Below are 21418 nucleotides of genomic sequence, written 5' to 3'. Positions count from 1 at the left end.
CAATATAATTGGTTCATTATTATCATGCAAATTTTGAATACAAAATTAAATTTCTGAGATATGCATTTTTCTGCAACATACGTTTTATGGTTTAATCAGAAAAAGAAATGTGACAATGACACTCGCATTTCACTTCATACATGCTTCAATGTTAAGTTTGTTATACAGAAGCATGTAAATGCATAGTGAATGCTACACACCGCACAAACTGATCTCCAACCCCCTCCCCCATCAACTCAATCTATACCATGCTGTTTTGGGAAAGCAGCCAACATTATCGAAGAACACCCAACCTCTCTCCTGTTAGGAAGAAGATACATAAGCTTAAAAGCACGCACCACCAAACTCAAGAGCAGCATCTTTCCTGCTGTTATTAGATTCTGGAATGACCTCTCATATGCAAGGGATGAATTCCCGATCTTCCAATCTACTTCCTTGCAGCTCTTGCACTATTTTTACCTGCATTTTCTCTGTAGCTGTAATACTCTATTCTGTACCCTGTTACCTTTTCCTTTGCACTATCTGATGTACTTGTGCATGATATAATTTGCATCGATAGCATGCCAAACAAAGTTTTTCACTGCATCTTGGTACATGTGACAATATTAAACCAGTATCAATACCAGTATCAGTCCAGTTTTAGTCCTACGGATTGAAAGCATTTTTTTCTGGGCAGCTGCAAGAATATTTTATTTCTTAATGTTGCATTGAATTTTGAAAAGGAAACTCCTATATGCAATTTTAAAGTTAAAAAAAAATTACAATCCATTGTTTAATGTGACCCAGTAAGAATGGAAGAACTTGAGCTAATGCTTGCATGCACCTTGGAAGCCAAGCAGTATTGAGTTAAGAAGATCATATTTTGTCAAGATCCCTTTTCAAAATATTATGTCACATACAATAGCCTTAGAGAACAGGAGTGCATTATCTACATTTTAGAGTTAATAAATTCAAACTATTCATTAACATTAAGCATTAAAGCAGCAGTCATGCTTAATAATAATTTAGCAAACAATGCTCTTTGGTTATAGTAATTAATTGACTCTTGAGATCACATTGTATCAAAATATTCAGGACTATAATCACTTTAAGCATAAATGGAAATGTAATCCACAGTTCTGCTAAGTACTTTGAACAGTTGGGAGTCGAAATAAATAGGGTGTAGTAAAACAAAATACATTGGGAAAATTAGATTGCAGATATCCATAACCACCTTAATTTGCTAAGGGATAAAAAATTAATTTATTTGAACTGAAATAATAAAATATTTTTGCCATTATCACTCCATATAGAGTATACCTATATATATTTTTTCAAGATAAATCATGCAATAACAATTGCAATTTAAAGCAGACAACATTTCCTTGGGGGAATAAAATCTAATATAGAGATTTAAGGTCAGAGATTAAGTCAATGGCCTTGTATGCGATGGAGAACATGCAAGTATGGGATCCTGAATTAGATTTAGGTCAATCACTAATCATTCACATAAAAGCCTTAAACCATTGAGGGATATTTATACTTCTATACTTTTGTAGTTCTTTCTGAATTATGTTGATGTGAAAGGACGTTGTGCTGTTTGACTGGAGAACCTACAGAGCCTCAATTATTAGATATAAGATTTCTGTAGTAAAGAGACAGAAAGGTCAAAAAATAGTAAGTTACAGAAGACGACTTTGCATTTCGGGGCAGTGACTGTATTTCAGGGCATAGCTTGGCATATGTCTCATCACTGTTTAATTTGCAGGTTTATGGTGGGAATGATATGTTATCATCAGTGTGCTGACTCATTATAACACATTACATGATCGGACAAGGTCGTCATTTACCCATAGATTTCTGAGAATTATAAAAAATTGCAGGATCGAATGCAAATCAAGAGACTGCAAATTTCAGGAGATTTAGTTTCTGTAGCTTGATCTACTGGACAATAAATCAAAATACAATGGGGCATTTCATAATGAAAATTTGAACCATCAACTCAATTTTCTAAATATATATCAGTTAGATACCACACTTTGATAAAAGCAGTTTCGCCATTTTTAAAACAATCAGCAAGTATGATTAATACTAGTATGATTAATACTGCTCTAAATCTTGTCGCCATAAATTTAATTTCAGATCAATGTTATATGTTTTTATTTACAGTAGTTCCATCCAATTTAACAAAATAGTATTCCACTTGATTATCTTTAGTAACTGAAAATACTTTTTTTTGACCTTGTACTGTGATGGAGTTAGTAAATGAGACTAAATGTTGTGGCCTTTAGGATATGGAGTTGCTGGTGTGTATCTGACTGTCATTGGCCTGATGTACTATGGTATAATATGGCAAATGCCTTTACATCAACTACTTTTAAATTATTATGAAATTAAAATCTGGAATTTAAAATAAAATGAAAAAAGTGCTGAGCAAGTCAAAACACATCCACCAATAATAGCAATTAGCCTTATACCTTTACAGGTAATGGGATTTCATTATCTGCAGTTCTTAGTTTTTGAACAGTTTTATTCCTTTCAACCTGACAATGCAGTTAGACAGCATGTAAGATGCAATTTTATTTGATACAATGGATCTCGCCCATTTATATTTAATCTACATATTCTGTTGGCGGCAAGTAGTTAAGAAATGAGCACCACAGATGGAAGAGATCTTTAAAGAGGCTTTTAAAACAAAAAGCCTAGTGGAAGATTTAATAAATGAATGAGTTTATCTGATTTGCTCTGGGATGCTGCATCAGTCAGAAAATAGTGGAAAATTATTCTTGGAGTGCTCAATCATGTACAAGAGTGAAAGTAATTAATTTTGATTTGAATTGGGCTAAACCAATCTGCCAGCAATGTTATCATTTTGAGTGAATATTTGAGAGGATAGCCACAACTTGGCAAGCAAAACATTTATTATGTATGTGGCAGGCTGTATAATCTTGTTTCCTATTTCCAACTGGTCCCCAATTGTTTCCAATGCAGTGCACATTATAAAAAGACAAACGTATCATTATTAAATTAGTTAATATTTCCAATAAGTATTCAGGTAATGTAACAGTTTCAATATTTGTCTAAAAAAAAAAGCTAGACCCTACACTTTTTTATCTGGGTGCTAGATGTACAGACATTGGTGTCTCTTCTTCGAATGTTGGCAATGGGAAAGGCAGAATCATTATATTTGCGGAGGAACAGAGGAATCGTAGATATCCACAGGGGCGGCAGAGCAATTAGATTGAGTGGTTAAAAATGCATTCATGATGCTTTGTTTTATTAGCTGAGGCATAGAATGTAAGAGCAGGGAGTTTATACTGCAACCATACCGAATGGTGTTGGACTGCAACTGGAAATACTGCATACAGTTATTCTCACCATGCTACAGGGAGGATTTTGTTGCACTGGAGAGTGTTGGGGAGATTTGCAAGGAAACTGACCGGACTGGAAAATTAAAATCTGGATAAAATGGGGTTATTTCAGTGGAAGAGAGGTAACGGAGAGGAGAATTAATTGACGTATTAAATTAGGGGAGGTGCTGATAAAGTAAATTAATGGTTAAAAAAGATGAAATAGAGTGATTAAGTAATAGGTAGAATGTTTAAAGGAGAGTTTAAAAAATAAATATTTCCTCCCGATAAATAAATGTCTGGGACACAGCATAAAGGCACAGAAGCACAAGTCCACATTTTAAAAGTGTTCAAGAAGGAACTGCAGATGCTGGAAAATCGAAGGTACACAAAAATGCTGGAGAAACTCAGCGGGTGCAGCAGCATCTATGGAGCGAAGGAAATAGGTGACGTTTCGGGCCGAAAACCTTCTTCAGACTGCTGGAGTAACATGAAGCATTCAAAACCCCAAATCATTTCCTGAAAGAGGTGGAAAACTCAAATTTAAATATATTATTGGTAGACACAAAATGCTGGAGTAACCCAGTCTGAAGAAGGGTTTCGGCCCGAAAGGTCACCTATTTCTTTCGCTCCATAGATGCTCCGCTGAGTTGCTCCAGCATTTTTGTGTACCTTCACATTTTAAAAGTACTTGGATGTGTACTTGCAGATCTAGGACCTGCAGAATTGACTACTACTAGAAGTTGGGACCAAATTCGGTTGCTTTTTATCTGGCCCTTACTGATCCAGTGGGAAAGATACCTTGTTCCACGTTGTGAACTTTTTGAAGAAGATGAGCTTCTGCTCTCATTTCAAGAGAGCAGATGACCTGTTCTGAATTGCCATTGAATTGTAATTGGAGATTCGGTTGTTTTGTTCTTGCAGCTTACCTCAGGTAATTACGATGGCCTCCTGGAGGGCTACCGCATTATTCATCACTTGACTTCAGGAAATGGTGGGTGAAGGCATGAAGCATTCAAAACCCCAAATCATTTCCTGAAAGCGGTGGAAAACTCAAATTTAAATATATTATTGGTAGACACAAAATGCTGGAGTAACTCAGCGGGACAGGCAGCATCTCTAGAGAGAAGGTATGGGTGATGTTTTGGGTCGAGACCCTTGATTTTTCAACCTGCACACCTGTCTCTGGTACATCATGTTAAGTTCTAAGAGCAGAATTAGGCCTTTCGGCCCATCGTCTACTACACCATTCAATCATGGCTGACCCATTGTTCCCTCTTACTTCCATTGTCCTGCCTTCTCCCCATAATCCCTGACACCCTTACTAATCAAACCTTACACATCTATCTCATCTACTACAGTAGTGCAGCTTTTTGTCAAGTATTTTGGAAATTCGGTAGACCACCTAGCAAATTATGATGCTCCGTGTCAGATTTCTAGTTCATTCCATCAGAGCCATTGGGAGTGAGCTCTGCATCAAACTGATGGCTTCACATTCTTGATTCCATCCTTCAATTCCAACTCCAGCCACTCCTTTTCTTTTCAATGTCAGTTTCACTCCAAGCCCACACTCTCTGGTGTGATGAGCAATGATTGTGACACCCACTGCGGTGCTGACACATTTGCAGATCCCAAACTGCATGCAAACATTCCTCAATATAAGTAACACCTCGAGCAATGTGAAACCATTACACCAGTGCATTATAGGTAGTTATTCATCCCATCAGGATACATAAATATATATGACTGTGCGTCCCATGTTTATCCTAAGTGATATTTCATTCTAGCGTCACTTCTGGGGGCAAGTGCATTGTTTAAACCTGGCTCTGCCCCTGTTCATATTAGTGTGTTGAGTGGTTTGTCTAAATTCTTTCCCATAACTTTCTTGCAACACATTTTTGACTAAGTGATATTTTTGCCTGATGATATATTAACCCAGAAATCACCAGAAACACTCAGCAGGTCAAGTAACATACTGTGTGTGGAAAACAAAATTGAATCCATGTTTCAATTGACCTGAAATAATGACTGTTTCTCTTTCCAAAAATGCTACCTGACCTGCTGAGTGTTTTCAGTAATTTTTTTGAACAGATTTACAATATATTTGATGTTGATTTTCAATATATTAATATGGTCCGATTCACCTATCAACTCCAAAATACTGTTAATCGTTCAAATGCCATTAATTAACATTAGAATTAATCTACTGAATCCTTATTACACAGAACTTCTTCTTTTTGTATATCCTTTGAGGGCAGACAAACTATGAAGTCCCGTAGACACTGAGCTAATGGTGGACCTGTGGAGATTACACACACACCCATTGGTAAAGGTCTCTGGAAGCCTATTTGGAGATGCATCGCTCTGTTCGATGCAAGTGTCAGACGTTGATATGTCTCTGGGAATTATCATTGGTAATGAATAATGCAATTTTTCCCGACTCTTATACCAGAGACATGAACACATGGAGTGAAAATGAAGAACTTCTGCGTACATGTTCCGGAAGTTGCCAGAGGTTTCTGTTGTGCGGATGGTAGTTTGTCCATTTCTTCTGAGCAAGGCTTTCTGTTCTGCATCCCGTTTTTCATCTTCAGAGTTCATCGTCATGAACCTCAGAACCACCAGATTGAGGAAAGCTCCAATAACTGTCAGGCCCGTCAAAATGTAGACAAAGCTAAACGCCACATAGTGGGGATTATTTTGAAGAGCATCGTGTTTCTGCAGGGCCACATAGTCCCCAAAACCAATGGTGGTGAGTGTGATGAAGCAATAGTAATATGCATGGAAAAAGGTCCAATCCTCATAATATGAGAATGCAGCAGCCCCGATGCATAGGGTGCTAATGCAGGAAAAAAAGCCAATGATGACCATGTTTGCCATGGAGACTTCTGTATGTTTCATTCTCAGGCACTTCTTGATTCTGTGTAGGAGATATTTGACAAATGTATTGATTCTCTCTCCCATGCTCTGAAACATGACCAGGGTGAGTGGAATCCCGAGCAAGGCGTAAAACATGCAGAAAATCTTTCCTCCATCTGTGCTCGGCGCAGCGTGGCCATATCCTGCCAAAGAGAAAGTACATTATCAACTTCCAATTGTTATCCTTTTGGGATTTATTATCAATAGTAAATACTTCTATTGCATTAGTCGGGAATCTTGGCACTGAGGCACCCAATTGCATTTTTATCACATAGTTATTTTCAAGAATATCAAATATGAAATTTCTTTTAGAATTTTATTGAACAATCAATTTGGAGTATAAAACAGGGGACCACTGCATATGAACTAATTGCTACCAATTGAAAACAGAAAATTGTTGATCACATAGAATATGACTTCGAAGAATTGCCCTTGAACTATTTAAGTACATCAATAGATTAACATATTTAAATTTAACTTTATTTACCTTGATTCAGAGGTAGAAACATTCATATTTAAAGACAGCGTTGTGATAATTATGTAAAACAGTATCAATACACTGCAGATATGTTTTTCCCCAAGGCAATAACTTTGAAGAGTGATCAGTAATATGCAAATCTATCCATATGACAACCTGGTGCAAACCTCATTAATCTCCAGTAAGGTAAGAGATTAAAAATAAATTATTCTCAGAGTCATACAAAGTAGAAACATAACCTATGGCCCATCTTGTTCATGCTAACCATCAAGTATCTGTCTACGGAGACACAAGGAACTGCAGATGCTATGTTACAAAAAAAAGACACGGCGGAAATAACTCAGCGGGTCAGACAGCGTCTCTTGAGAAACTGGATAGGTGATGCTTTGGGTTCAGGCTTAAGTGTGTTTTCTGAAATAAGGTCCCGACCTGAAATGCACCTATCCATGTTCTCCAGAAATGCTACCTGACATGCTGAGTTTCTTGAATGTTGAGAGTGTACTGCCTCCGTCATCCTTTGGGCAGTGCATTCCAGACTGCAACCACACTCTTGGTGAAAAGTTTCTACCTCAGAGCTCCTCTAAATAACGTACTCCTCAATTAAGATCTATGCTCTGGTCTGTCATGGGAAAAGTTTTTTTTTAAACTACCTACCCAGTTCCATCAGGGTCCATGTAATAAAAGAAGCAAATATTAATTTGAGAGTTTATTAAGTTGATCCTCGAGCTGCTGTTTGCCAGCAGTTTGTTTGGAACTACCAGCTGCTCTGGCCATTAAAAACATAGCAGGATTTTCTTTCCGAAGAAACACTGGAAAATACATGGGGAATTCCATGAGACAAGACTTCCGTCAGTAAGTTCTCTAACAGGCAGTAAAAGGAGGAAATTGATTTCACAGGGTGCAGTTTACAAGTACTGAAATTAATGATTCAACTCTTGCATTTGGTAGGGCAGGCTGGAAAATGCAGTAACCATCTTGTTGTGCATCCCCATTAGCCTCCCCTATTGTGGACCTCACCAGATCCTGCATGGATCATTCAGGATCCTTCCGGATTAATTCACTGCTCCATTGGCAATTTCTCCCACTAGATTCTGTGCACCGCACGCTAGATTGCAGCCCCTGGTAGCCTATATAACCTCCTATTTTATGCCATTTGAACTTTTACTCATCCTTCACTTTTGAAGTGATACAATGGGATATCAGGTTGATTGACTTTGTTTATCATCCTTATCATCATAATCATCAACCCTTTCTACCTCCTTTCCTTCCATCTGTTTTGAACTTTCTTATCTTCCTGTTCCTATATCCTGGTGAAATGCCTCATCTGTAGTTGGTTGAAATCATTTAAATCTGGTAAATCATCCTGCAAAATCTGAATCTCTACAGAGATTAAAGATCTCGATCAAACATATTGCCCACATGCAAAATGGCACAATGGGGAAAAACAGCAAGGATGCAAGAAATTGAGATTCTGGTCAGGAAAAGAAACAAGACCTGGGTCAGGTATGACAGGTAGGCGGATAAAACGTTTCCATGCTGCATGATTCCATGATACTATGACAAAGCTGTTTAATGGAAGCGGTACGGTTTGCTTAAGCTGTTTGATGTTAGTGGGGTGATTTTCTGACTCACAGTTTGTAGAAGGAAATTCTGCTGAAATGGGACACAGCTTGAAAGGTCACAGTGGTCTTGCTATTATTTTCCATTTGTTGAACTTATTGAAAAGATTACAGTTAGTCGGACCACTAATCTCTGAAGAACTCTACAAGCAGAGGCTCCTTAAACGTTCTCTTGCTTTAGGATTAAATCCATGTTGCCATCTAATTTATTTCCACTCTTCTGATAGGCTTTTTTATTGATATTGATTAACAACTTTAATGGCCAAAACCTGAGGGCAACATTGCTGACCGTAGTAATATATTTTCATATAATAGTCAAATTAAAAACAAATAGAAAGCAAAGGGGAAGGAAGAGTATCAACAGAAGAGTTGTTAATCAGATCAATCTTATTTACCGTAAAGTATTTGTGTGGGAGGAAATTGTATTGTGTAATAGCTCAGAAAGGTGACCTTTGGAATAGTAAAAATAATTGATTTAAAAGACCATTAGATTTATTTCTGCACTGAAAAATGTTAATTTACTGTTAATATAATGTCAACTTACTTTTTCTTGTTCTTTAAATTATATGAAAGTGGCTTAGGGAAGACCACCAGGGGAGATGGCAGCCCTGCCGGCAGTTCGTTTTTTCTTTCTCTTTGTTATTTTTTAGTTTGTTTAAAGTTGGTTTTAATGTTCTTAGGTTTGTTTTATGTGGGGGGGGGGGGAGGGGGGAGGCGATCGGGGGAAACTTTTTTCAAGTTCTTACCTCCCCGGAGATGTGATCAATTTTCGGATCACATTCTCCGGGCTCTGCGGCCTACCATCGATGGAACAGGGAGCCGCCTCGGACTGTCGTGAGCCCCACCGCGGGGCGCGGACTTAACATCGGAGCGGATTGCTTGCCTGGGATCGCTCCCACCGCGACCACCGTGGACTTACCAACAAGTGCTCGCAGTCTCGGGAGAGGCTAGTCGGGAGCTCATACGCCGCGGAAGGCTCGACCAGCCCCGACCCGAGGTTTGATCGCCCGACGCGGGGAGCTGACATTCCCCTGATGCAGGAACTGATCGCCTCGATGTGGAGGGCCCGAACGCCGCTGGCTACGGGAGTCAAGACCATCCCATCAATAGAGGGCTCAAGGCCCCCGACCGAGGAAGAACATAAGGGAGGGCGAACTTTATTTCGCCTTCCATCACAGTGAGGACTGTGAGTCACTGTGGTGGATGTTCATGTTAAAATGTATTTTTGAGTGATTTGTTGCTTTTAATTGTAAGACTGACCTGGCCAATGAAATTCCTCGTATGTTATAAAACATACTTGGCGTATAAAGTGTGATTCTGGTTCTGATTCTGAAATGGAGTTTCATACTTTCCATGCTCATAAGATTTCTATTAGGTGCTGAAAGGAACATGACACTAAGACATAGTGTCAAGCCACATTGTTGGAAGAGTCTAGATTTAACCTGATCATCTATTCCCCACAGTGGAATTCATCACAGAAATCAATTTTTGGTTTATTCTTGAGGAAGTACAATTTAAGCAGTACATGTAAATATATATTTCCTGATAAATAATACGATGCCAAGCACACAATTAAAATCTTATGCTATTGGCGAATAGCATGGTTATGTTACTGGATAATAATTCAGCAGGATGGATTAATTATCTGATGACACAGGTTCAAACCTTTCCACAGTTGCTCAACTACTAGAAATTGCGCCGTGCATTTTGATACCTTTAAGATAGCTCTGTGGGTCACCCTCACAATGTTTGTGGAAGTTTCAGATTGAGAACTTCAATTGCAAGGGCCAACCTACTATGGTTGATTAGTGTTCCTGTACAACACCATACTGATGCCTTTCGGAGATGTCAGTGTGTAGCCCAGCAGGTGAGCCAACGCTTAAGAAGATCTATTTCAATACAAGTATTATTCTTCCAGTTATGAGAAAATGTTGCAATTCAAATGAATGGATGGATGCTGTGTTGATGGGAGACGGGTCAGAGGAGCCTGGATTGCATTTCTCATTGGTTGATATGTTGCTGTTGTAAGTGGCCATAGAAACCATCCAAGACTACACACAGGAAGTTGCCAAGAGGAAACTTCCTGAGAGGAAGTTGCCAAGGAGTTGTTTGTAAGGACAAAGTCAATACCATCACAAAATAGTTGCTGATTATTCCAAAGGAGGAGGCAAACAGTCAAAGGTTGCAGTTCACCTTGGTACCAAGAAAGATGGTGATGATGTCCTGCAGCGAGAATTTGGGGAGTTAAATCGCATCCTAAGTTATAGTTTGTGGATTAGTCTGGTACCTCGTGTCTGTGAGTTTAGAAAAATAAAGGACAGATCAGATGAATGTGTGGCCCAAGAGTTGATGAAGGAGGGAGAGTTTCACTAGGACTGTTTTTAGTGAAGATGGAACCTCTGGAGAGTTGCGCTTGAACTGGAATGGGAGAACATTCTTGAAGGGAGATAGACACAAAATGCTGGAGTAACTCAGCGGGACACGCAACATTCAGACTGAAGGGTCTTGACCCCAAACATCACCCATTCTTTCTCTCCAGAGATGCTGCCTGTCCCACTGAGTTACTCCAGCATTTTGTGTCTATCTTCGATTTAAATCAGCATCTGCAGTTCTTTCCTACACATTCTTGGAGGGGCCTTTGTGACAAGTTGCAATTAATTTTGACCATAGAGTGGATGTACATTTTTGGGGAAGAGGTGCAATCAACTATAGAAAAAAATCCGTCAGCCCAGCATGCAAGATGTATGAAGGCATTAGAAAGAATGTTGGAAGAATACAAGGTTAAATTTCATCTGCTGTAATGCAAGTAAGGCAGATCAACTGAGGCCCTTAATTAACGCATGAGTATACACTATAATTATCACAGACATAGTTGAGAGGACAGGATAGAAACATAGAAAATAGGTGCAGGAGTAGGCCATTCGACCCTTCGAGCCTGCACCGCCATTCAATATGATCATGGCTGATCATCCAACTCAGTATCCTGTACCTGCCTTCTCTCCATACCCCCTGATCCCTTTAGCCACAAGGGCCACATCTAACTCCCTCTTAAATATAGTCAATGAACTGGCCTCAACTACCTTCTGTGGCAGAGAGTTCCAGAGGATGGGGCACTCAACCTTCCAGAATATAGAATATTCAGTTATGAAAGGGGGCCATTCAAAGGACTAGTTGACAAAAGTGATTAAGGAGACCATTCCTGCAGTCCTGAGGGAAGATAATTTGAAGGCTCTTCAGATGATGCAAAATTAGTATAGTTTAGAAACAAGTAAAATGATTATCTTGCCGTGGGTTTACTAAAGCCTCCCAACAATCAGAAGGAAACAGAGAAGCAAATTTGTTGGCAAATCCCTGTGATGCGTTGGAGTAAGAAGTTGATAATAGTAGGGGATATTAAATTCCCCAACATTATCTTGGATCGCCTTCGTGTGAAAAGTGTAGAGGAGATGTAATTATCAGAATACATCCAGGAGGGTATTCTGAACCAACACTAAGATAGCCTGACTCCTGAACTATTGTTCTGAATCTTAGCAAATGCAGCCAAGCAAGTGGCTGGTGCATCGGTGAAGAAATCAGTTTGGAGAGAGCGACTGTGATGTTACTGCACGTTTTTATATATATATAGAAAAAGATAAAATTGATCTGGGAATTAAGGTCCTGACCTGGTGGAAGGGCAATATAAATACCACGAAATAGCCATAATAGGTCAAGAGCAGCTACTTGGATATGAGAAGTCATTGAAAGGTGAAACTGTGGGAGTTCAAGGCCAATGTGTTCACAAGATTGAAAATAAGGGCAATAAATCTAAAGGGCCTGTCCCACTGTACGAGTTTACCCAAGAACTCTCCCGAGTTTAAAAAAAATCAAACTCGTGGTAAGTACGTAGAATGTACGTAGTGGGTACGTCGGAGCTCAGACGTCTCTTAGTGGCTCGTAACGCTATCGGCAGGTACTCGGGAAATGCGGTAAGCTCGTGAGGTTTTTTCAACATGTTGCAAAAATGTCCACGAGAGCCCCGAGTACCTACGACCGGTTATTACCGTAATTCTCCGAGTTCGAATCAGGGGAAACTCGGGAGAACTCTTGAATTACCTCGTACAGTGGGATAGGCCCTTTAAGAACTGGAATTCAAGGGATATTAAGGGCTGGATAGAATTAAATAAGGAACCATAAGACAGGAATAGGTGACTAAAAAAGTGTTGGCCTGATACTTATGTATAAGTATACATAGAAAGGTACAGCACATGAACAGGCCCTTCAGCCACAATATGTGTGCCAAACATGATGCCAAGATAAACTAATCTCATCTGCCTGCAATGCTCAGAATCCCTCCACTCCCTGCATATCCATATGCCTATCTAAAAGTCGCGTACACACCATCATTGCATTTGTATCATATGTGAAGAACTTTACTTAAAATAAAATGAAGAGTGCAAAGATTGTCATGAAGGTTCTCGGAGAAAGTGTAGGGCCTATTAAGGAAAAAGAACAATTGTGTATGGATCCGGAGGATGTAACTTAAAGTCTCAAAATGAATACTTCCCAGACTTTGTAATCTTTGTAATGATAGACAGATACTGTAATCAGAAAAATCAGGGAGGAAGGCGGTGAAATTACAGACAAGCACTCGTGTTTGCAAGTTGTTGAAAGCTGCAGGCCTGTTAACTCAATGATTTGAGTGCCTAGAAGTCTAGCAAATGGGATTAGCACAAATTGGTACATAATCGTCGACATAATGGTTGCTAACCATTTTAGCTCCATTTCCCATTCTCACACTTTTCTGTCCTGGGCCTCCTCCAGCGAAAAAGTACAAACTCCGCACAGACAGCACCTATAGTCTGGATCTAACCCGGGTCTCTGGTGCTGTAAGGCAACAACTCTACCGCTGCACCATACAATTCAATTTATTGTCATTTGGACCCCTTGAGGTCCAAACGAAATGTCGTTTCTGCAGCCATACATTACAAACAAATAGACCCAAGACACAACATAATTTACATAAACATCCATCACATTGCTGTGATGGAAGGCCAAAAAAAAACTTATCTCTGCACTGCACTCTCCCCCCCGATGTCAGAGTCAAAGTCAAAGCCCCCGGCGGGCGATGGCGATTGTCCCGCGGCCATTAAAGCCACGCCGGGTGATGCAAGGTCGCACACCGGGTTCTTGATGTTAGAGCCCCCGGCGTGCGCTCGCATAGTCCCGCGGCCATTCCAAGCCGCGTGGGGCGATGGTGTAAGGCCCCGCTCCAGGAGCTCTTCAACCCCGCAACTCGGGCGGGAGAAGTCGCCGTTGCGGAAGCCCTGAAAAGCGGTCTCCCAGCAGGGACCCGCGGGCTCCCGGTGCCGCCGTCCACCAAACCCGCAGTTGCAGCCACCGAATCTCCGGAGGTCGGGCCGCAGCAGCGTCCACCACAGCTCCACCCGCTCTGGACTCGGTCAGCTCCGCGACGGTGAGGTGAGTAGTCGGCACCACAGCCCCCGGTCTTCCTGTTGGAGGCCGCTCCTCGTTACAGCCCCAACGACAACTGAGACCCGACAAAGAAAAGGTCGGGTCTCCCGTGCAGGGAGAGATTTAAAAGTTACCCCCACCCCCCCGCCCCACACATACCCCAACAAAAAATAACAAAAACTACATAAAAACATAGACATAAAATAATAAAAACGCAGACGGACTGCAGAGGCCGCTGCTGACGAAAGTCGCGCCGCCCACCATGCCACCCAGGTGAAGGGTAAGGCAGGTAGGATTAAGGAACCATGGACGATGAGAGAAATTGGAGCCCTGTGATTAGCGGAGTGCCTCAGGGATCGATGCTGCCTTAAGGGCCTGTCCTACTTGGCCGTCATTTGCGAGCTATTTACGCGACCTGGTAGCGTGTGGGTAGCGCGGGACGGGTGCATGGAGTGGCGTGGATGAGTGTAGAGTTGCACGCGGTATCGCGCAACGCTCCAGGATTTCATTCTGCACAAAATCTTTGCGCGCCACCGGCCTGTCGCGTAAATGACGGCGAAGTGGGACACCCTGGCACGGCGCAACGTCTCACTTCCTACAGTAGCAGAAGCAGGCAAGCGATTGCCGAGCTCGGCCTGGGGCTCACGGCCGTTGCGGGTCCGGATCCGCCCCCACTCCTACTTCCAGAGCGGGGCCAAGACGATTGGAGATAGACACAAAATGCAGGAGTAACTCAGCGGCATCGGCAGCATCTCTGGAGAGAAGCAATGGGTGACGTTTCGGGTCAGACTGGAGAAGAGTCTCGACCCGAAGCATCATCCATTCCTTCTCTCCAGAGATGCTGCCGGTCCCGCAGAGTTACTCCTACATTGTGTGTTTATCTTCAAATGACGTCACACGCTCCAGACGGCTGTGCGGATGCATGATTACGCGCGCGACTGTCGCGCATCAGTCACTTCCGGCCTGTCGCGTAAATGACGGCCAAGTGGGACAGGCCCCTTAGGATCGCTGCAGGGCCCCACTGCTGTTTGTCATTTACATCAACGATATGGATGAGAATGTAGAGGGCAGGGTTAGTAAATTTGCAAATGACACTAAAATAGGTTATATCGTAGACAGTGAAGATGGTTATCAATCTTTACAGAAGGATCTTTATCAGCTGGGCACGTGTGTGAGAAATCGCTAATGGTTTAATTCTGACAAGGGTCAGATGTTGCACTTTGGGAAGTATAACCAGGGCAGGACCTTCGCAATTAATGATAGAGTACAGGGATCTAGGAGTACAGGTATATCATTCACTGAATAGTAGGGCGGTGAAGAAGACTTTGGTCTATGCCAATGATTTGGATGAGAGTTTACAAGGCATGGTTAGTATGTTCGTAAGTGACACTTAAAGAGGCTAAGAACACACACTAATGGGCCTATCCCACTTAGGCGATTTTTTAGGCGACTGCAGAAGACTATGCAGTCGCCACATGGTCGCCAAATGTTTGTGGATGGTTGCCAGGGAGTCACCTTCATGGTCGTAAGGAGTTCCCACATTCTGCGAACTAGTCACGGCCTCATTATGGTTGCCGAGAATTTTTCAACATGCTGAAAAATTAGCGGCAACCAGAATGAAGCCGCCATAGAGAGTAGCGAGAATTCTCGTGCCGTATGTGGGTCGCCAGGTGGTCCTAGTGGGTTGCCAGGAAGTTGAAGGTTCTCTTAGGTTCTCGTAGGTTGTAGCCGGTGCTGACCAGTGAATTTTATTGGCTCATTGGGGAAAAAAAACGTAAGCAGTAGTTTTCAGAACCAAGGATAACCAACTGGTAATGTTAAATGTCCGCCAAACTTCACAGCCATGTATCTCTGGCTTATTAAAAGTTGTCTGGCTTCTTAAAAGTTGTCTCCACTCCTTCTCCCCTCTTCTCCCCCCCCCCCCTCTTTTAAAGGACTTACCGTACACTGTGCTAGCTGTCTTAATTACAGCACCAACCTTCCTGTTCATCGCGGTGTGTGTCTGTATCACCTTGGCTTTGCATCATGTGAATTTCAAACAGCGCTCCCCCCTCCTGCCCTGGCCCCCGCCTTTGTGATGTGTTTGTGTGTGGGTGTTCCACTCTGACAGTCGCCATTCCAGTTCCTGGTTATTCAGACGACTGCCGTCAACTTGACAGTCGCCGGCAGTCTGCTGAAAAATCGCCTAAGTGGGACAGGCCCATAAGTAATCAAAACTGTGGTTTATTTTGTACTGAGCAGGAATAGCATTGCATCCTAATGATTCCTTGGATGCCATTTGTTGCCAAAGACAAGGGGTCATGTACTATTGTACAATGATAACACCCAGTTCCTCCCTGGTGTCCTTCTCATAATCCTCTCACTGACTTTATGTGTTCACACTAGTTGATGAGCTGTTATTTATTTGTTAAACTTTAGTAAACAAAGACATAGTCCTTGACACCCATCATGAACCCAATGTCCACAATACCAATTCACCCCATTCCATAAGAAATGTCATTCATTCAAAATATTATTTGGAAGAAAATGCACAAGACTGCAGATGCCACAAACTATCTGCTAGAGGAACTCAATTGGTCAAGCAGCACCTGGAGGGAGGAGAGGAGGTCAATATTATTTGTAACCTTGAATCTCATTTGATCCCATGTATGTTCCATTACAAAGAACAGTAATTTCCACCTATGTAATGTAACATGCTTCTACCTTATCTCAGCCCATCTTCTGCTAAATCCTTTTCGTACATGCCTACATCATTTCTTAATTCACCTATTCCAATATTCGGACTGATTTTCTATTCTCCAACCCTCTATTAACCATAAGCATTGCTCCAAATACTGGCTAATGGAGGAAGCAGCAGGTCTAGGGCCTCACACATTCCCTGCCATTGTTTTCAAACATTGAAAATGTTCATGCTTGTATGTGTATTCTTATGTGATTAACGTACCCTGACATTAGCAGACAGACTTAAATTCGAGTACATTCATTTTCTAATTCTTCAAAATTCTGCTGCCGTATATTATGCTAACGCAAGTAGTTCATCTCTCATCTCTAGTTGGTTCACATTTGCTCACTGCATCAGTGCCTCAAATACTAAATTCTTACCATTGTATAATCTGCCCTATCCCTATAACCTTATTTTGCCTTATAGCTGTTTGAAAACTGTTGATTCCTTCATCTCTGTTTTCTGTTGGCTCTCATTCCCTTCATCCTAACAGCAGTGGCAATTATCTCTAAACCTTAAATCCTGCAACTCTCTCCATAATCCATTCTGTTTCTTTCTGTTCTTTGACTTTCCTCTAAACACTCTCTTGTGTTAGCAAAGCTTCTAATCGTCCCTGACATCCCCTTCTGCACTCCATGTCAATTTCTGTCATATTATGTTTCTGCGAAGTGCCTTGGGACATTGTTCTACGTTGAACCATAATTTGTTAATACAGTTACTGTTGCTAAGCAAAGGTAAAGGGAATCTAATAATAAAATAAATCAGTGGCTCCACTAATATCCTGTGAATTTAAATTGGCAAACATGGTAGTATTGAAATACATGATCAACAATTTTCTGGCTAAAATAATTTACCGGCATCTTTACATGTTAAAATAGAGAATATGTGCATGATGAATACATATACTGCCAATTCCCCTTCAAGTGTTACATTATTTATAGAATAGACAGCTGGCAGTAAGTTGGAAGGCAGCAGTAATTCAATTAGATGGTTCTGATGATGTCATCAATAGACTGTAAATGTTTTGTGGCTTTACATTATCCAACAAACACTGTGAGATAAATTGTTCCCAATGCCATCTACAGACAATTTGCTATTCTCTACAATATATGATGTATTTTAACTTATTGTGTGTATTTGATTTACTCTACTTTGAACCATTATGTAGTTGCCAAGGAAATGGAACAGAACTGATGCTGACATAACCCCAGTGCTTTATGGCAGGATGTGATTAAGGCTTCACCAGACTACCCAGTAATAAACTTCAGCCTTTTATATTACAGAACTGTTTTTTTTTTTAATGGCACAATATTACCTACAAAATCTCAAAACAACTCACTGAAATTTGAGGAAGTCTTCCTCAGGATTATATAAATATCTGAGATTCTGTGCAGGAGGTAAACAGATGTGTAGGATTGCCTTTTTTCCCATAAAATACCAGGACAGCATTGTCATATATTTCGCACCAGGCCAGCATTGTCATATATTTCACATATTATACACGTTAAAGAATAAATAAAAGGAAGCACAATGCTGAGCAGATAAACTGAAATGATACTAATGGATGAAGACAGTTAAATATTGAAAGCAAATGTACAGCAACATAGTAATTAGGTTACTGGAATGGTAATCCATGGGTTTAGAGTCATGATTGGTGATATGGTTCAAATCTGACCATGACAGATGGGAAATTTGTTCAGTTAATGATTTGGAATAAAAAGCTTGCATCAGTAATGCTTGTGATAAACAAAAAACAATCTGGTTCAGTAATTCTTTTTAAATAATGGAACCTGTCACAGCTACGCAGACTGGCCTTTGTGTGATTCCAGAGCTATGGCAATGTGATTGAATCCAAACTGTCCTCTAAAATGATTCAGCAACTCACTCGATTGCTCCAAGCTTCTACGATGCGACATTATAAAAATAAAACATGCTACCAATAACCTTGACACTGGATTCTGAAGGGATAAAGGAACATTCAGTCCTGTGAATCCAGAAAGTCACAACCTGGAGGCTCTGGAGATCTGGGTTTGAACTGGGGGAGATGTCCCATAGTCAAGAAGTAGCTATACATAGGATTAAGCCTTTCTGCCAATGACCGATCTTGATCTGAGACTCCCAGTAGAATAGACACATGTGCCCTTGTGTCATAGAACTACTTAAATTTCATTGCACCCATCACATCCGTGTATGTCAAAAAACCTATCCAATGTCTTCCAGTACCAGATTCATGATACTGCGCATAATGGGTCTTCAAGTACTTGTTTTGGTGAGGGTTGGAGGGATCGAGATATTTAGCAATCATGTTGAGTACATTGCTTGGGACAAAATGGTTTAGCACGACGGCTATTGTGGACTTTTACCCTCATCCTCAGTGGTGGGGGGAAGATGTGGAACTAAGCTGCGTGTGGTTTTGACCTTGGAGGCTTTGGAGGGAAGATGTTCAAATTAAATTAAATGTCTTTATTTATATAGCACATTTTTAGTCAACTTGCATTGACCCCAAAGTGCTTCACATAATTACATCCACACACACAGGCAAAGGTGGGTGAAGTGTCTTGCCCAAGGACACACACAGGCAAAGGTGGGTGAAGTGTCTTGCCCAAGGACACAACGACAGTATGCACTCCAAGCGGGATTCGAACCAGCTACCTTCCGGTTGCCAGCCGAACACTTAGCCCATTGTGCTATCTGTCGTCCCCCATTCAGAGTGAATGAGACCAGCAGTGTGATGTTTAGTGGTGCGATCGAGAAGTATGGGGAAGAGTTCAGAGATCTGCCATTCGCATTCTGCAAGGTAGGTGGCAGTTCACCAGGCAGCACCAGCTTTGCCTTTAATAAAATAAAATAACCCAGAATGATTCAGCATATCAGGCAACATCTGTGGAAAGAGAAACACTTAACCATGTCAGAGACTTTTCATCCAAGCTGAGAAAGGGAGAAAAAACACATTTGTTTTCAGTAGCTGAAAAGGTGGGGGAGGGATGGGTAGAGTAAAGAAAATATTTCTGATAGGTTTAGTCCAAATGAGTTAATGTAGCTTAGGAACAGCAAGTAAGACGAGCTTGTGCTTATTTTTCTGTGTAACATGTTGCTAATAGCAAGGCTGTAGGAGATTCAGCAGGCCAAACAACACTAATGGAATATTGTACAGAGTTTGTACGTTCTCCCTGTGACGAGCATGGGTTTTCTCCGGGTGCTCCGGTTTCCTCTCACATTTCAGACATGCAGGGTTGTGGGATTGGCTTCCATAAATTCCCCTGACTTTGTAGGATGCAAAACTGGGATAATGGGTGACCGTTGGTCGGTGTGGACTCGATAGGCCGACCGGCTTGTTTCCACACTGTATCTCTAAACTTAAAGACGAACTGAGCCAAATTGAAGGCAGGTAAGAATGGCCAGTTCTATTACAAAAGGGAAGAGTTATCTAAAGATGAAGTTTTTAAATGTGTATTAAGGGGGCGGTTATGGCAGTCTGTGGAGTGATATGCTCCTTCTGTCAGATGTGGGAAATCAGGGAGCAGTCATGTGTCTCTGATACTAGTGTCTACAGGAAGTGCGTCCAGCTGCAGCTCCTCTTAGACTGCATGGATTTGTTGGAGCAACGTTGGACACGCTGAGGAGTGTGCAGGTGGCAGTGGGGATTAGACACTATCGTTTCAGAAAGATGACCACATCAAAGGCTCATGTGATGATGGCTGACCACCAGGAGGGACGCGGGTAGTGTAAGAGTCTCCTGTGACTATCTCCCCCTCACATAAGCATACCATTTTCTGTACTGTTGGGTGTGATGGCCTCTCAGGGGAAAAGAGTGGAAACAGCCAGAACAGCAGCACCACATAAGGCTCTGTTAAACAGCACAGTACCGCTAAGTCTAGGCGAGTAATAGTGATCACGCACACTATAGTCAAGGTTGTAGGGCGGCTGTGCGGAGCAACCGCCGTGAGGGGGGAGGGGAAGAACAGTGGAGGACCCAGCATGGGGGAACCGCTGTGGGGGAGGGGAAGAACAATGGACAATGGGGACCAGGCATGGGGGAACCGCTGTGGGGGAGGGGAAGAACAATGGAGGACCCAGCATGGGGGAACCGCTGTGGGGGAGGGGAAGAACAATGGACAATGGGGACCAGGCATGGGGGAACCGCTGTGGGGGAGGGGAAGAACAATGGAGGACCCAGCATGGGGGAACCGCTGTGGGGGAGGGGGACGAACAATGGACAATGGGGACCGGGCGTGGGGGAACCGCTGTGGGGGAGGGGGGAGGAACAAAGGAGAAGCAGGCATACTTTGTAACTTTGTCAGCCCCATAGTTGACTGCTATTTGTATACGTTAGGTATGCATGCAAAGAATTTCACTGTGCCTTGTCACATGTGACAATAAAGTATTCCATTCCGTTCCATTCCATGTTTCTATGCAAGGAAAACTACAGGATGACGTGTTGCTCCCCTAATCCAGGGTCAAGGATGTCTTCGAGCGGGTACAGGACATTCTTTAGTTTCAGTTTACTTTAGAATGCCGCGTGGAAACAGGCCCTCTGCCCACCAAGTCCACGCCGACCAATGATCACTCGTACACTAGTTCTATCCTACACACTAGGGATAATTTACATAAGCCGGGTGTTAATGTTTACAAGATTAATTCCTGCAATGAGGGGATTGATATATGAGGAAAGGTTAAGTAGGCTGGAACTCTACTCTTTGGAGTTTAGAAGAATGAGAGGCGATCTCATTGAAACATATAAGATCGTGAGGGGCCTTGATCGGGTGGATGCACCGAGGATGTTCCCAATGATCGGGGAAACTAGAACTAGGGGACATAGTTGCAGAATAAGGGGGGGCTCTTTTAAAACTGAGATGAGGAAGAACTTCTTCACCCAGAGGGTGGTTAGTTTATGGAATTC

At 41.8% G+C, this 21418-nt stretch overlaps 1 protein-coding gene across 4 annotated transcripts in view; it reads right to left on the bottom strand.

Moving 5' to 3' along the window:
* Positions 1 to 21418, bottom strand: part of kcnk3 (potassium two pore domain channel subfamily K member 3) — an 85341-nt gene that overhangs the window by 1404 nt on the left and 62519 nt on the right. Inside the window, exons 2-3 of one of the 4 annotated variants that reach the window (XM_033021082.1) lie at positions 5824 to 6391; positions 13 to 4364 (exon numbers count right to left, since the gene is read on the bottom strand). In XM_033021082.1, coding sequence (XP_032876973.1) covers positions 4358 to 4364; positions 5824 to 6391 — 575 coding nt within the window. In that variant the 3' untranslated portion in view covers positions 13 to 4357. Of the gene's footprint in view, positions 1 to 12; positions 6392 to 21418 lie in introns of those variants that run through there. The other 3 variants (XR_004412024.1, XM_033021081.1, XM_033021080.1) reach the window with 3 other exon arrangements.

Source organism: Amblyraja radiata, chromosome 5 (genome assembly GCF_010909765.2).
Source record: "Amblyraja radiata isolate CabotCenter1 chromosome 5, sAmbRad1.1.pri, whole genome shotgun sequence".
NCBI lineage: Eukaryota > Metazoa > Chordata > Chondrichthyes > Rajiformes > Rajidae > Amblyraja > Amblyraja radiata.
The sequence above is the reverse complement of the archived record's forward strand: the minus strand, read 5'-3'. Positions and strand labels throughout refer to the sequence as shown.